At 40.1% G+C, this 17,849-nt stretch overlaps 1 protein-coding gene across 8 annotated transcripts in view; it reads right to left on the reverse strand.

Annotated features, from left to right (window-relative positions):
* The window catches only part of fam13b (family with sequence similarity 13 member B), an 81,841-nt gene that overhangs the window by 25,059 nt on the left and 38,933 nt on the right, over window positions 1-17,849 (reverse strand). For all 8 annotated transcript variants that reach the window (XM_034140654.1, XM_034140657.1, XM_034140656.1 and 5 more), the window contains exon 7: window positions 16,766-16,893. In XM_034140654.1, coding sequence (XP_033996545.1) covers window positions 16,766-16,893 — 128 coding nt within the window. The remainder of the gene's footprint in view (window positions 1-16,765; window positions 16,894-17,849) is intronic.

The raw sequence follows: 17,849 nt of genomic DNA on the forward strand, positions 1-17,849 counted from the left end.
GTGGACTACCGGAGAGAATTACAGCAGGAGCAAACGCTTGCCTCGGGGAGGGAGAAAAAGAGCCAGAGCGTCCACCGCGGAAAATAAAAAGAAGGGCAACCATGGCAACCGTGCGCGGCAAGTCTTCTTCGCTGCTTTTGGTGTGTTTTGTGGCAGAAGTACAGCGCCACTTACAGGCCCGGCATATGTACCACAGCGTCTCCAGCGCTTTCGAGCGGTCTCGTGTGAACGGACACGTTTCTGGTGCCTATTGCGTGTGGACGGAATACTTTTTTGATATCGAATTCGGTTCGTTTGCGTTAGCGTTCTCGTGTGGCGCCAGTCTACGACCCTTTGGGCTTTATATCACTGCAGAGGACACCATAAAGGACAGATAGGTGTCTGATGTAGGAGGAAGGTGTTGTTTAAGTTACTACAAACAATACTTTTGCAAAGAGAATGGCATGCAAAACATCCAAGTGAAAAACAATAAACTGGTTGTTGCTCTGACAAAAATGCATGTGTATAGTAGACACCAGCAGAATGGACACACTGCTAGGTACAATTACAATGTTGCTTTTGCTTTTTTAAAGAGCAACTAAACACACACTGAATATCTTGTTTTTGCGAAACTCTAGTAGATATCAGTACACTGTGACATTTCTTTTGGGTGTGATTACAGAGTATCAAAATCATAGAGGGAAGGAAAGCTTTTAAATACCTCATCAAGTTACTCTTGAAAAGGGTTAGAAATAGTTAAATCCATGTTGTTATACTGCAGCTAACATTGTGCACATGTTTAAAAACGTATCAACAACCAGGCATCTCCAAACCATTTGTAAATACAATTGTTTTCTGTTCTTGTTTTTTTGCCTCAAACTGCAATACTACAAGGGAGCAAAACTATAGCACTGGCTAGTGAATCAAGGCTTGTCTTTCTGAAGTGCTCCAAGTAGGTCGGATTAGATCAGACCGGACTGCAGCGGTTGCCAAAGACAGAGATGAGACCTTGATAACATCTTAAAGGGTCACACCTTTCACTAGCCCTTTGTTGCCGGTGATAATGTAAAGCCTTGTAAAGTGACCTGAGAGACAGACGGTCACTCGGCTCTGCTAACGTCAGAGTACAAAACAAATGGTCTGTTTGTTTTCATATTTCAACTTGTTGTGATTACTGATGGTGTTTTTTCCCCTTATTATATATTGAAATTGGTTTGAATTGATTTAGAAAGACATTAAAACACTTTAATCAATATTAGTTTACTCTTTAAATTTCACTTAATGTTTTATCGACTACACCCTCAAGGCATCTGAGGCGAGTGGCGGAGTAAACAAATTCTAACCAGATTCACTCAGATCCCATCTGCCAACCCTCCAGCGTTCACAGTCACACAGCAGGAACACTCTCTCTGCTGCTGGCAGATTAGCATTAGCAGCAAGCATCACCTGAGGGCAGAGCGATGCACCTGGAATTGTATTTTAATAGGAAGTATAAATTAAATGTTAACATTAAAGTGTGTTTCTTTATATTTAACCTGTTCGGATGTTGATAACGCTCTTAAATTGCAATTATGGTCTTATTTAATTTCATGATTTTTGCTATCCTGTTTTGAATACGGCTTCATAACGATATTAACTGAAACCATTACAGTTGTATACAAAAGTCGTTTAAAATGCTTGTAAATGATGGACACTTTTGCCCAAATGCATCATTTTAAGGTTGCAGTATCTGAAAGACAATTCCCATCGATTTTAACATGATAGATTATTTATTGAGAACTCGCCAATCTACAAATCTACTGTCAATTTACCTTTGACAGACTGGTGACATATTTCTGCCTCTGAATGTTTTAAGAGGTTATGAAACAATTGGGGATATGTGTATAGTTAAATAAAAGTGAGTCTGCATAATTTAAAACGTAATATCATACTCCAATATAGCATTTTAAATCTCCCTTAGGTTTGTCACCTTCATTTATTAGTGAATATTTCATTCAAAGAGAGACATGACTGCTTATTTATATGACTATTGCTGTGAATTTCCAATTTGTATATGAGACTCAGTACTTTAAAAATACATGGCTCAGTCCAGCTTACAAAGGCTCTGCTGCATTTCAAGAGAAAGTCCATTATCGTGTCGTATCCCAATACAGAGCCTGAGTATCAGTTCCACAACGTATTTACTGCTGAGCTGAAACGCTGCTCTCTTGCATCAGTGGATGTGTCTCGCTGATAAGTGAGTAAAGTGAGAACTACACCTGCATACACTAGTCTGTGTTGAATATGGCGTGTGTGTTACATGTTGTGATCATGGATTTCATTTCATTTCAAACCTTTATTTTTGAAGACTGTTCCAAGCAAGAGGAGCTGCGCACATAAAAGCTGTCGTCCCTAAGTCAGTCCTTGCACTTGGCACATGTAACAAGACCACATCATGTGATCTCAGGCAATAGCTACCTGCAACTCTCTGTGTGATCAGAGATGTACGATGGGAGTTTACCCAACATGGCTTTATAAATAAACATGTACCAATGACTGAGCCTCCGTACAGTAAGTGAAGGCAGACCTGCCCTGGCATACAGGGTACAGTGATGAGTAAGTGCTTTACAATTAGTAACAAATCTCAGCGCACTGTGATAGGCGGCATCTAACTTGTTCAGGTAATGGGCAGGTGCATTCATATAAAGCAGATCACCATAGTCCAGCACTGGTAGAAAGGTCACTAGCCTTTTCCTGGCTTCAAATGAGAAACAGGACTTGTTTCTGAAAAAGAAACCTAGCTTCACCCTTAGCTTTCTAAGCAGATTATTGACCTGAAATTTAAAAGAGAGACAATCATCAAGCCAGATACCAAGGTATTTGTAACAGGCAACCACTTCAAGTATTTTTCCTTTGCATAGTAACAATATCCAAAGTGGTCTCTGGTGTCTTTTTGGCTTTTGAAAGAGCATTACCTTGCTTTTATCAACATTTAAAAGAAGCTTTAGCTCAGAGAGCTGAGTCTGAATATTATTAAAAACAGCCTGTAATTTAACAACAGCCTCCTTAATGGAGGGACCTACACAATACATCACGGTATCGTCTGCATAAAAATGTAAAGTTGCTCCATCCACATTTTGACCTAAGCTGTTGATGTAGATGGAGAATAAAAGTGGACCTAAAACAGAACCTTGTGGTACACCATTTGTAATGTGAAGTGAGCCCATCAAACTGAACACATTGGGACCGTTCAGAGAGTGAACACCACAGTCTGTGACTCTGAACAATGTGGTTTGGAAAACCCCTTCAGTTTTTCTCCTTTTACTATTGATGTTGTTCATGAAGCCTTAACCAAGTTAGATCCTAAGAAACCGGCTGGTCCAGACAACGTAGAACCTTCACAAATAGGGTGACCAGGTCCCAACAAACCAAATGTGGGACAAGGAGTATGTTTGTGTGGGACAATGTGGGACACCCTCTCAACACCCCCCCCCCGTTGAAAATGTACTAGCGGTGATTATTTGCGGTACCGAGGTGGGCCGGTCGAGAGTCCCGGGCTGATTTGTAGTCCCAGTCCGCCGCTGCCCACGGGTAAATGTCTTCCCAGTCTTTGTTGTATGTGCATCTTCTTCTTTTCTTAGCTGTAGTTTTAGTTTCCTCCATTTTCCATAACCTGCTGCGTCGCCTGCGTTATTGACTTTCATTGTTGTTGTTTGGCGGGGCCGCGGCGGTGTGTGTGTGAGTGAGTTACTCTCATTGGTTAACACTTGACCAGCACCCGCCGTGTCTTACAGTTTGATTGACAGCAAACACAGCTCCGTGATGATAGCCTTCCCTGCTTTCTCAACAGCCATTGGATAAATCTGATTTTAGAAAAGCGTTTTAGCCAATAAAAATGAAATATGCGGGACATCGTCTCAATTTGCGGGACGCACCAAAAGTCGTGAAAATGCTGTGCAGTCCCGCGCAAAGCGGGACATCTGGTCACCCTATTCACAAACCACCCCACTGCATGGCTGGATATGCCAATACTGGCCAGCCTCTGCTTCAAGATATGATGATCGACGGTATCGAACGCTTTGGAAAGATCAATAAACAGAGCTGCACAACTCTGCTTATTGTCTAAGACAGGGGTTCCCAAAGTGGGGGTCGCGAGATGATTACAATTGTTTTTTCATTTACATTTTTTTTATTATTCATAATAACGTGTGCATAGAGATTTTTCAGGGGCGGACTGGCCATCTGTATAATTTCCCCGCAGCGAGGCTCCCCCCCGTTGATAATCCACTAGCGCAGTGTTTCTCAAACTTTTTCATACCAAGGAACACTTAACCAATAAAAAAACACTCACGGACCACCTAACTCCACAAATATCCAAAACAATAGGCCTGCTTACCACTCCAACAGTACATAACAGCCTAATAATGACAGCTTAACCTTCTCTACTGTATATCGCCTCGTTCACACAATAAATCAACAATACAAATACAACTACAGATTATATAAGCATTTAGTTCAAATGCGATTTAAAATGCTCACAGGTTTTACACCTAATTTATTACGGAGTTTATGTCCGAGCCAACTGACTCACAGATCGTTGGCTACTGAGAGATATGCAAAATACACCGCAGGTAGTACGACACAAACCTCCGCTGTGGATTTTCAAAACAAAATACAGTAAAACTATGGTTGCAGGCCTAAGTTTAACTCTCAGAGGTCTAAGCTATGTTTTCACATGTTAGGCTCGCCTTGGCTTTTTTTGTAAAAATGCTATTAAACCATGAACCTTGGTGACCATCGGGCTGGCCTGCATGGTCTGCCTACAAAACAAAACAAAAAAAACGTTTATGCAGCCCCAACAACAGCCTCTGATCATCAAGACTTCATGCAATGCTTCATCGGATGCATATATTAGATAATAATTTCTATCTCACTCGTAAAACATCTATATCTACTTTCAGCATGGATAAATGTTCATAAAATACATCCATTGTTTGTTCTATATGCTTCTTGAAATCCTAAAAAACACATCGTTTTTCTAGAACAGATTACAAATCGCCAGAAAATGGTACAAACAAGTGGCAACATGTGTCACGAAGGTGATGTGCTGGGCTGTAACATGCAATCGAAAGTGAAACTTAAGCTCGCTCCATTGCGGAGATATTCCCGCGAGAGTGCGGAAAACACTCCACCATCATTCCTGTCCCCAAAAAGACAATCATCACCTGCCCCAACGACTACCGCCCAGTAGCACTCACCTCCATCATAATGAAGTGCTTTGAGCGGTTAGTCAAATTATTCATCACCTCCTCCCTCCCTGAATCTCTGGACCCCCTGCAGTTTGCCTACAGAGCAAACAGGTCCACAGACGACGCCATAGCCCTCACCCTCCACACTGCCCTCTCACACCTGGACCCGAAGAACAGGAACACATATGTGAGAATGCTGTTCATTGACTACAGTTCAGCATTCAACACCATTGTGCCCTCCAAGCTGGCCATCAAGCTCAGAGACCTCGGGCTCAACAGCGCCCTCTGTGACTGGATCCTGAACTTCCTGACGGGCAGACCCCAGGCAGTGTGGGTGGGAAATATCACATCCTCCACCCTGATTCTCAACACCGGTGCCCCTCAAGGCTGCGTGCTCAGCCCTCTCCTCTACTCCCTGTTCACCCACGACTGCGTGGCCACACACAGCTCCAACACCATCGTGAAGTTTGCTGATGACACGACCGTCATCGGCCAGATCACAGACGATGACGAGACGGCGTACAGAGAGGAGGTCGAAAACCTGACATCTTGGTGCCAGGAGAACAACCTCCATCTCAACATCAGCAAAACAAAGGAGCTGATTGTGGACTACAGGAAGCAGCAGGGAGAGGGACACGCCCCCATCGCCATCAATGGGACTACGGTGGAGAGAGTCAAAAGCTTCAGGTTCCTTGGGGTCCACATCACTGAGGACCTGACATGGTCTCTTCACACCACCACCATCACCAAGAAAGCTCGACAGCGGCTCTTCTTCCTCCGCAGGTTGAGGAGGTTCAAAATGGATTCCAGGATACTCTGCAACTTCTACAGGTGCACGATAGAGAGTATCCTCACTGGCAGCATGACGGCCTGGTACGGCAGCTGCACCGACCTCGATCGTAAGGCTTTACAGAGGGTGGTGAAAACTGCACAGCACATCACCAGGACGGAGCTGCCATCCATGGAGGACCTTTACTCCCAGCGGCTCAGGAAGAAATCACTACGGATTATCAAAGACCCCCATCACCCCAGCCACAAACTGTTCTTTCTGTTGCCGTCTGGCAGACGTTACCGCAGCATCCTGGCAAGGACAAGAAGATTCGGAGACAGTTTCTTCCCGCGGGCAGTGAGACTGTTAAAAAATTGAACTGTTGAAACAACTTCAAACATTCAACTGCTACTCAGTAGTATGTATCTAATACCTAATATATATATATCATTCCAATAACTTGTATATAGACTCATACTGCACTATTCCACATCATAACTTTATTTCATTTTTATAACTATTATTATTTTTGTATTGCTCATGCTCTTATTGTTATTATGTTATGTTATTATGTTGCATTGTTGGAGAAGCCTGTGACATAAGATTTTCAACTGCATAATTACTCTGTAGCTATGTCAGATTGACAATAAAGAACCTTGAACCTTGAACCTTGAACTTAAATGAATAAATGTATTCACCAGCAGCCCCCCCCCCCCCTGTTTTTTGTGACAGTTCATCGATGGGGACTGTCCACGACACTATACATAAATAAACTAAACAACTAAGACATCTCAGAATGAATGTCTGATGCATTACAGTACCAAAGAAAAAGAAAACAAGGACAACTGTGTGCAGTCAGTGCAGATGACAATAAAGAAAAGGGCAGATGAAGAGCATCCTTACATTATTTATGACAAAGGGAATAAGTGAATGTGTGTGTGAGTGAGTGTGTGTGTGTAAGGTGAGTTTGAGGTTAGTTGTGATTCCACAGAGGAGCTGTTGTCAGCAAACCTGACTCCTTTAGACTGCTGCAGTCTGCGCGTCCACCCACCCACGCACACACAAATAAATTAATACCACATATACATGTCAGCATCCACATATTTTACTTAACACACACACACTTCATCTCTCCAAGCTTTCCATCACACACATACACCCATGCATCATCTCATAAACACCACTTTGGGCTGCTTCTGACACCATTAGGGCCAAGAAACTCTCACAGAGCAGTACTACACAGTTTTGCATTCAAACAACTCAAACCAACATGTATAATAAGTTGATTGTTTCCAGTTTCTGTGCACTTAGGACAATTAATGACCGTGCAATTTATTTTATTCCTTTTTCTTTAATTACCCCAAAGACATTTGACCATCTGATAAAAGATGTATTTTGTTTAGTTGACTCAACAAACCCCCCTCAGCTCCTCTCTCTGCTTTCTCAACCCTATAATTATTCATCCCTCTTGCAGAGTCATGAGGAGCTGGAGCAGCATCGCAGATAGCTTGCTCTTACAGTATGTGTTGGCACTGCGTGAAGAAGCATGTAAACAAAGTGTGTGCATGTATAAGATGGTGTTAGAAGTTATTACGGTTTCTGGTGCCAAATCAAATTTCAGTTCTTTAGTCAAATATATAAATATTGTCCAGCTATTTATCTGTGGATTATTTCCATCATTAAAATGTCAAACTAAATAATGACATTTTCTACAATTTCTGAGAAGAAAAGGCTGCTTCTTACATACAAAATAAATGTTAATTGCAACCCTAAAATAAATCCTTACAATTGAGGAAATGGCCATTTGTATGACTCATGGTTATTTAAAGCATTTAGCTAATTATTTCCCATCAATTGACTGAACTAATTCAGCAATAGTTCACTTCTCAAATTGACATATTTGGACATAAAATGTAAAAATGTATTACTAGGAACTCCTTATGGTGATCAGTAATGTTAAGAATGTACAAAAAGACAGCTAACATTGTTTTGCACCTCTACGTAACAATAAGGCTGACACGTTCCTCCCTCCCAGACCCCCTTCTGCGTACTTAATAATAAGATTGCATAACACAATATCAGCTGTTAAATAATGCTATGCCTCTTTTCTCCTTAACTGCTCTGTCTCTATTCCTGTACAAGACAAAACACCCTCTATTCTCTTTCATCTGCCATTCATCAAAACAATGAGCAAAACAACAACAACAAGTGTATTACATCACTTGATTGACTGATTCACCAAGTTAATTCATTATTGTAGCTTTCCCCCTGATCATTAAACTGTCAATCAATCCAAGTCATTCATCCAGTGTCTTGCCCTTTCCCTCTCTTTCACCCTGCTCATTCATTCACTTATCTATCATCCAACCACATATTTGCTTTCACCTCCATCAGTTCATCCACGCAATGATTTATGCCAGTTAGACAAGAGGAGTTACATAACCCCGATGTTTACCTCTGCAGCAGAATGTCACAGGCCATTCTCATTTCCCCAGCTGTTTTCTCTCACTGTAGTCTGTCCCTTTTGTTTTGTCTCAGATTTTTCCTGAAGGTTTTTCAGGCTGAAGGCCGTCTCTTCTGCCTGTAGGCTGTTTGCTTTTTCTCCTGCCCTGGCACTGTAGGTTATTAAAGTCTAGTCTGTTTTTTTGTTTTTCAGACCCAGCAGAGAATGTGCTGGACTTTTTTTAACCAAACTTTTTTAATCCAGCTGTTTGCTCTCCTCAGTCTCTCCTGCAGATTTCTCCTCTGTCAGTATCGGGCCGGCCTGGTATCCAGCGGGTCGGTTATCTCAGTTGAGCACTTTGAGGAGTCAGAGCCTGGGTGCATAATGCGGCGTCCTCTAAACCGGTGTGTGTGTGTTTCTGAATGAGTGTGTGTTAGTGAGGTAGTCTCAGCCTGCACTGTCTGAAGAAGTGCTGCAGTAAACATCCACAGCTCTGCTCAAATATATGAGCTTCTGATGTAACCAGGCAACAACCCCCCGGGAGGACCAATGGGAAGGGAGGGGCTGAAGTTTGGAGCCAATCGTAAGAAGGGAAAGACTTCTGCGAGCCAATCAGGAAGCAGAGAGGGAGGGAGTTGGATTTTTTTGGTCCACTGGGCTGTGTAATACAGGAACACACACACTGGGACACAATGCACATAATCACAGAAACACACACCTGTGTAATTCATGTCATTATGTCACTCTACATGAGCGTTTTGTAATAGCAGCTTCTCAGATAAATATAGCCATCATTATATTTCACAAATTATTTATCACAAAGGGATGTGGATGAGTCACAGTGAAACAGAGAGAGCTGAGCAGAGTATAAAGGGAAACTAAGGGAGAAATATGAACTCAAAAAGTGGGGAGGTAAGAAAGAAAACGGAGAAAAGGCTACAGAAAGAGGAGGACGAGGGCTATTCAAATGTATCCGATGCTTTTCTGCTGCAAATATCTAACGGAAAGATAATCGCGAACTATTTTGGTATTATTTTATATTAGTTATTAATAGTTTAGGGGATTTTTCAGCTTTCAAAATATGGGCCTTTTATAGCTTTTCTCTGTTTTATATCATATTAAACTAAATATCTTTGAGTTTTTTTACATTTGTATATATCATTTTGGACACCCAGAAACTTATGTGCCTTTTCTCTATTTTCTGACATTTTATAGACCAACAATAATAAGGCTAGTCTAGGAAATGACGGGCAGGTATTAGATAACGTCATTCCAAGGAAACTAGCTTAGCTCCCTTTTGTCCTCATGATGTTTCTGTGTATCAAATGTGTTTCCAGTAGGACGAGACTTCAGGTCAACTTTGTTCGAATCTCATTAAGAAACAATATCAGACTGGAGATTACACAGGTTTCTACCACGCACTATAAAGAGACGCCTAGCAAATAGGGCTTTGATAAAATACTAATTCGAAGCTTTATCATACGAGGAAAGATAAAGAGTATGAACGAAATAACTTGATAATACTTGATAAACTGTTCCAATCTAAACCATATTACGTTTTTAATCTGTGTTACTAGCCGCTTCAAAAGGACCTGCTTTGAAGTCCGTTCCGTCAGAATAAATTGCATTATCCACTTCTTAAATTGAAGTCATGGCTTTGAGAGATGTTTTCATGTTTGTGAGAGACTTCTGAGAGATTTATTAAGAGCAGTTAAAGTGCCTGTGTGCCTAAGTGCCACAAAACAACCGGTTAAAGTCAGGACTATATTATGTTGAAAGAATATTTGAACAGTAAACACACATTGTAAAAAGGATAAACTTCTGAGTAATGGTCAATATCACATAAAATAATGAGTCCAAACAATACAAAAGAGAAGGCACACAACGGCTCTGGCTCCCAGTGATAATGTTTCAGCAAAACATACCAAGAAAAACCACACTTCCTGGTACTTCAATGGGTTTCATTAAACCCTTATCTTTCATTTAAACGTAATCTCCTGTGATTTACACAAAGAACTAGGTGTAGATAAACAGAGGCTTCAGCAGCAGAGCTAACGATTCGGAGAAAAACCTTTTATTGTGACGATTTAAGGCCGCAAGTGCTTCCAAGAAACTCAGATATTACAACTGTAGCAGTGATAGTGATAGCACACGTGGTGAGAGGTGCTATCTGGGTCAGTTAGTATATCGTGTTACACATTGTGCACAGGCCGCGACACAATCGGGATGTGAAGGCTGAGGGAGGAAAGGGAGGGCATGACGTGAGACAAACTGAAGGATTGACAAGGAGGATTATTTCAGTATATAATTACACATACAATAAAAAAGTGGTACGTTTTAGTTTTAAACGGACCATAAAGTGATGGATGATTCTTTCTAGAGTTTGTTTTCTGTACTAAATATATTATAAAGCAGTTTTAATACAGTATGTATTATAAAGTAATCATTGACTATTTAAAAAAACTCTCCCTGCCTTCAGGAACACCAGAAAATTAGAGAATTTACAACACGAGAACCGACAAAAATCCCACAACCCTTTCAGCCACTGCTGTGGGGTTAAAGCTGACCTGCTTGTGTTTCCTAACATTTGTATCCAAGATGTCGATAAATCACAGAGCAGAGATTAAATTGGCCAATGAAATGTATTGGTTATTTAAGTAACATTTTTTAACAATTTGCAACTTTTGCATTTTTTGCACAATATTTAAGTCACAAAACATATATATATAATATATATATATATATATATAATATATAATATATATAATATATATATATATATATATATATATATATATATAATATATATAATATATATATATATATATATATATATATATATATATATATATATATATATATATATATATATATATATATATATATATATATATATATATATATATATATATATATATATATATATATATATATATACACACACCTGTTTGTGTGTCATAGAGCGAAAAGGAGGGGTGTCTACGAGCGACGTCAAAACCCCAAACAGCACACAGCTGATATTCGTGTCCCGCGCTGACTTACATAATGTGTTTATGTCTATGTATAGGCAGACGTATTATATTCAACATACGTATGAACTGTAAACAAGTACAGTATGCGCACTGCTCAGCTGCAGACAAGTCACAACTCTAAAGTAATAATAATTGTATTTGTAAAGCACCTTTCATAGCTAAAAGCAATCCCAAAGTGCAACAGCAGGGCATACAATACATACTTGAAAGGTTTTTGGGCCCTTCTTAACAAAGTAAAGCAAAAACAGAATGGGGTCAACACTGAGACATGATCAGCAATATGAATTGCTTTACCCCAACATTTACAATGTACCAAGAAAGAGCTAGACTGCTTAGCAAAGACTATTATGGGAAATATCCATTGAGTTCTTTTTAAGAAAAAATGTAGGAAAGAAGACAAGTAAGAATGCAACAATCAAGATTTAGTTGCATCAAAGTATCACCTGCTTTTCATTTACAATCTGACAAGCCTTAAATTATTATCGTGCATTCTGACACAGACCTTGTGACCTGCAAAAAATGTGAATGATCATTTTGTCACGCAGCCTTTAGCGAGTTTACAAACTCCCTGAGTGTGCAAGGACAGTCAGGTGATCCCTATGGAAAACAAGCCAATGCACTTGACCTCGAAGAGAAGTGTTTACGTATATATTTGTTTGTGTTTGTTTTTGCGTTGGTGTTCACATACACATTGTTGCCAGGAACACAAAGAGCTCTCCAGCACTGTGTAGTGGCACAGCGGGACATAAATCATTTCCACAGCCACATCAAAATAACCGAGGGAAAATATCATGAGGGGATTTACCGGGAGGGAAGTCTGGATATCTGCAACGCGAGACGCTGCGTGTGTCATGTCATGATGATGCTTGTGACACTGAGGTATGACTAGCAGTAATGAGGTGGTTTAGAATATGTTGAAATTCTATCTTCGGTTGACCTTTTCCTTCCAGAGGTGTGACATTGCGTTTTCACTCAGACGGAAAATCAATAAATAGTTCACAAGTGGGGACGCTTTACTATCCTCACACCCTCTGCCTGCCCCCCCGTGGCCTTTCTCTGCCCTCTGATTCTCCTTCCCTCCATTAATCCTTCCCTCCTGCTCCTCCTCACCGCAGCCAGGAGGGCACCTCAAGAGTCCTTTTCCTCAACCTTTCATTGGCCTCATGAAAAAATACTTTCCACAGAGAGAGGATATACGCAGAGTGAAGGAGGAGGGAAGTAGTAACGGGGGAAGCAGAGGGATCAGAAGAAAAAATACCAGGGATTTTATATATAGATTTGAAATGAGCGGAGGCTGTCAGCAAGTAAGGTGTGTGGGAGTGTGTGTGTGTGTGTGTGTGTGTGTGTGTGTGTGTGTGTGTGTGTGTGTGTGTGTGCACACAAACAGAGTCTATTAAGGGAGCGCTGCAGCAGCCACAGAAGACAGACTGCACTGTCTGTCAAGAGTAGGACAAACAACTCAGCCACAGTAAATGTTGAGTCACAAGGCAAGAATCACTATGTGTCAAATATTACCTGATTTACATGAAACGGTGAACTTTTCTCAAAACTGTCAAGGAGTTCTGAGGAATAAATGCAGATATACTCATCAAAAACTTCATGACAGTACTCAAGATTACAAGTACTTTAGCAACTTTAAATTGAGTAAATGCTCCACTGAAAGGAAGACAATACATGAAGGGTAACGAACTGAGGGGGGGAGAAAAAAAACACCCCCGACAAATTGTCCATCAAAAGTGCATTGTTTTAAAAGCTGTCAATCACACATTCTTAAAACTTTGGGTTTTAGAAATGTTTCAAAGGATCTGAAATGTTCACACTTAGAAAACAAAATATATTCAACTACATTTCAGACATGATTTGTTGATTAATTTGTAGACAGACATTTAAAATGCATAACAAAAATCCCAAATAATTAACTGGTGCCCACTGCTGCTAAAATGGAAGTACATGTTATAGTTTTTTCTTCTGTTACGTTCACATAATCAGAGGATTACTCAATTATCAGAACCATTTTTCTCTCATCTTTATAGGTTGTACTGGACTGACTGGGCTTCAGGGCGACGTCAGATGTTAGTTTGTGGAGCTAAAACTCAACTGTGTAGGTGTCGTCGTGAAAAAGAAAACATATTGTTTCATATTAAATCGGATGAGTAATTAGATTAAACCCTTCAAGAGTAAGCAATATCTTTTTTGCAATTTAAACAGAAATGTTCTTTAAATTGTGGGCATGCATTATTTAAATGGCTTTGTGGTGAAAGCTCCAGGGTCTGCAGACACAGCAGTAATCCCTCAGACCAAACACTGAGGTTAGAGGTCACAGGGAGGATACTAACTGCAACAATCACATTAGACTTACAGATAAAAACAGGCTAGGCAGCGTCATTCAATTTAAATAATTTGCTGCACGTAAACCCCCGTACATCAGCAGTAATTAAAACGGTCCTAATGCACAACAGCTGCCACCTAAAGCTTTCTTACAGTAAACACACACAAACACACCTTTTAATTCAATCTAACATTCTATTTTATATCATTTTATTGCATATATATACGTATTTATTTTCCTTTTCCTGCATTATATAAGTGCACCATAATGGTCTCGCACCATTGTATTCCCCACAAACAAGGAATTTCACAACCTAACCATATAGATAAGACACAATGCAGACGGCCATTAGAGATTACGCAAATAGTGTAGTAGACTGCATTTTTTTGTTAGCCATAACTTTACAGTTCATAATTTAGGTACACTTGTCCTTTCTCTCCGAGTTAAAGGGACAGATTTAATAATAAGAGCGTGTATAGTGAAAGAAACTGAGTTTATGTGTGCAAGGGTGGATTATGGATTACATTCTATAATCATCTTAACGGCTAGTAGGAACACACACACACACACACACACACACACACACACACACACACACACACACACACACACACACACACACACACACACACACACACACACACACACACACACACACACACACACACACACACACACACACACACACACACACACACACACACACACACACACACACACACACACACACACACACACACACACACACACACACACACACACACACACACACACACACACACACACACACACCACACACACACACACACACACACACACACACACACACACACACACACACACACACACACACACACACACACACACACACACACACACACACACACACACACACACACGTTGTAAAAAAAGTCACAGCAGGCTGATTTATTGTCCTTTACTCCTTTACAGCCTTGCCTTTATCTAGCAGGTAGAGAGCTACTGAGCAAACTGAACAACACAGTGCACACGGTGCAGGTTATTACAAAATAAAAAATATGCTTTAAACAGCAATAAGTCAGGATCCAAAACTATATGCGGCCCATAAAACATAACTGGTAAAAAATGTTTGAAACCAATAAAGGTCAATGGGACATGACTCATGGGACAAACTGCAGTGCGACTCACTCTGTGTAATTGGACACATAAAACAGCCACTAGTAAGGAGGAAACGGCAATAAAGTCATAATAAAGTGCAGCAGTACGGACATAAAACAGAACATTAACCGCTGTGGCGTCTGGACACAGATATCCATTCTAATTTAAAACAAAATGAAGATTTCACATAAATGTTTAACAGTAAAGCTGGTTTATGTATTGTTAAAGGTGGGGTATGTAATTCTGGAGAAACCAGCTCGAGTGCGCTAGAATTTGAAAGTACACAACCGGAAAAAATCTGCCTCTTCCTTCAGACTTCCTCACAGAGCCCCTCCTCCAACACACACGAACGCGCACATGACCAATGAGGGCACCAGATAAGTTTGTGCACAGATGGAAGGCTGACAGGCAGGTAGGCCATCCAGTTATTTTAGCCGGGCCGGCTCAGATGATTGGCCGTGCTTTTTACAGCGCCACGGCTTCCACAGATGAATTTTTTTCATGTATTTATTGTCAAAGTATTTAATATATTCATTGCTATCGGGATGTTAAGAGCATTCCATGGAATATAACAAAGAGGGTTTCTGAAGTGAATTACATACCCTACCTTTAAGTCATCGATATCAAAACTGAGTAATATTCCCTTTCTCTTTTGTTGATGCTGTCTAGTGTTTGATATTCCTTGGTAAATGCTTTGTGTTTTGAAAACAAATCTTTATAAACTCACTTCCTGTGTGATCTGTTCTGATTTTAGTTTACCCACACAGCACATCGCTGGCTTACAGAAAATACAATGTTGTTCTGTGCTCTGAAGTGAAGACATAACAAAAGGGATAGTTGTGACTCAAACAGGAATTAAACACACATGAGCAGGATGACTAAAGGGTTAAAGAGTTTTTTAGTTTGTCTACCACAGATTTAATCTAACAAAAAACTAAAAAGTTAGCATGATCCTCTCCAAAGTGTATATATGTCAAATAAATGATCAACCCTGACTGTTCCCTTTAGATATAGGCTACAGATGAACTGTACGGGCGGTTCATTGTTTGTTGTCTGTATACAGGAGTCTGGGTGTAGTTCTCAGTAATGAACTTAGGAGATCAGCAGATCAGAATAACCTGAGAAGATCTCCATGTTCCTGCCGAGGGATTGAACTCATTATCTGATGAACCCGAGCATCTGCATGTGTGTGAGCTCAGAATGCAAGCTCAGCCTCCTTTTGGTGCACATGGAAAATGCTGTGACCGTGAAAACAAATTAACATCATTTGGATGATTGTTATCTCATAATGTTGGTCCACCGACTATAAAAGTGAATGACTGATTCAAATGCGGAAACATTTTCTACATCAAACTCTTATTTTTTTGTAAATTCCATCAACATTTTCACAAATTCCAGGATATTACTAGTTTTATAATCGTTATTACCAAATATTGTTATTATTTTAGAGTTACGGAAATCGATGATATTCAAAATTTATGTTCTCTGCTTTGTTAAGATACACTATCAAGAAAACTACTTTGCACGGAGCTTAACTACTGAAAAATTCACAATTAAGTAAATTAACACTAAATGTAGGAAAACCCCCATCAAGGTTAGAAGTATATGAATATCACAAGAGAGCGATGCAATGTTATCACAAGTTGTTCAAGATACACCAAAGAAAACGTAAGGAAATCAGAGTGAGAAAAGCAGCAGTGTACTTGTTTTTTTTTTTTTTTAATCCAGTTTGGGACTTCTGTCACTTTTCATACCGTTGCTTAAGACCACATCCCCATTCTGACAAGACCCAAGGTAAAAACAAATCTGATAAACCATCTCATCCAAGAATAAAAGCCAGAGACGTACCTGTCTGTGGGGCTGTCGTCAGTGTGTGTGTGTTGTGGTGAGTCAGAGGAGGCAGGACCCTCCTCCCCGTCCTGAGGCAGCTCTTCACATTCAGCCTCACACTTCTCATCGTCCAACAGCTCTGTGATCTGAAGACAGAAATACAGAAGACACACAAAGGTTAGATGGACTGTCTAGAACAGGAATAAGCAAAAACAGATCAGGTTAGAAATCAGAAACTATTTGTTGTAATTGCTGCCTGCTTACTTTTTGAGCAGACATTTGAAATAGAATTGCCTTAATAAGACAGTAAATCGGCGATAGGTGGGTTAACTTCAACAGATGAATGAAGCAGGCAGTGTTATGAACATCATATTCAAAAAGAGCTTCAGTGGCATCTTCTCCAGCCTGCTGACAGTGTTGGACAGATTGTCTGCTGTCTGTCTACTTAATTAAATACTCTCTTAATGCCTGCCTTATTGTTCCAGGTCTGTTAGCAATGTTAGCAGATTTATGAACCAGGTTGTGTCTTATTACTCTGCCTCCGCCAACTTAGTCAAGTGCTTCTGGAGAGCTGCCATGTTTGAGAGGCCACAGGGAGTTGCCATGTCACAATATAAATAATGCAAACACAAAATAGGCCCAAAACAACGCTATATCTATAAATTGTTACGTACATCAAATGAAACTGTACAAGATATTGCATTTGTTGTCATGACTAATTGAACGTGATTGACATACGGTTGGTTACAAGTGTCTTGAATTCTGTATCTGAAGTGTTTGTTAATAACGTTGAAGTATTTTTGTTGACATTACAATATCCATATATTGAGTAGGATAATGCAATGTTAGATGTCACTTTAACTCACTATATATGGAGAACAATTACAATGTTTTTTGAACCTCGCAAGAGGTCAATGCAATAAATAAAGGAAGTGAAGATGACTGAAGAACTGAAGAGAGAACCAAAGGGTGTAATGAATGTGATGGTTAACGATTAATGCAGGAGGGGAAGAAGGGGGAGGAGATGTTAGAGAGGGAGGGGGGGGGGGTGACATCATGTGAAGACACAAACCTAAATCCTTGAGCAGTAGTTAACTTATAA

Source organism: Trematomus bernacchii, unplaced genomic scaffold (genome assembly GCF_902827165.1).
Source record: "Trematomus bernacchii unplaced genomic scaffold, fTreBer1.1, whole genome shotgun sequence".
In the NCBI taxonomy this organism is placed as follows: domain Eukaryota; kingdom Metazoa; phylum Chordata; class Actinopteri; order Perciformes; family Nototheniidae; genus Trematomus; species Trematomus bernacchii.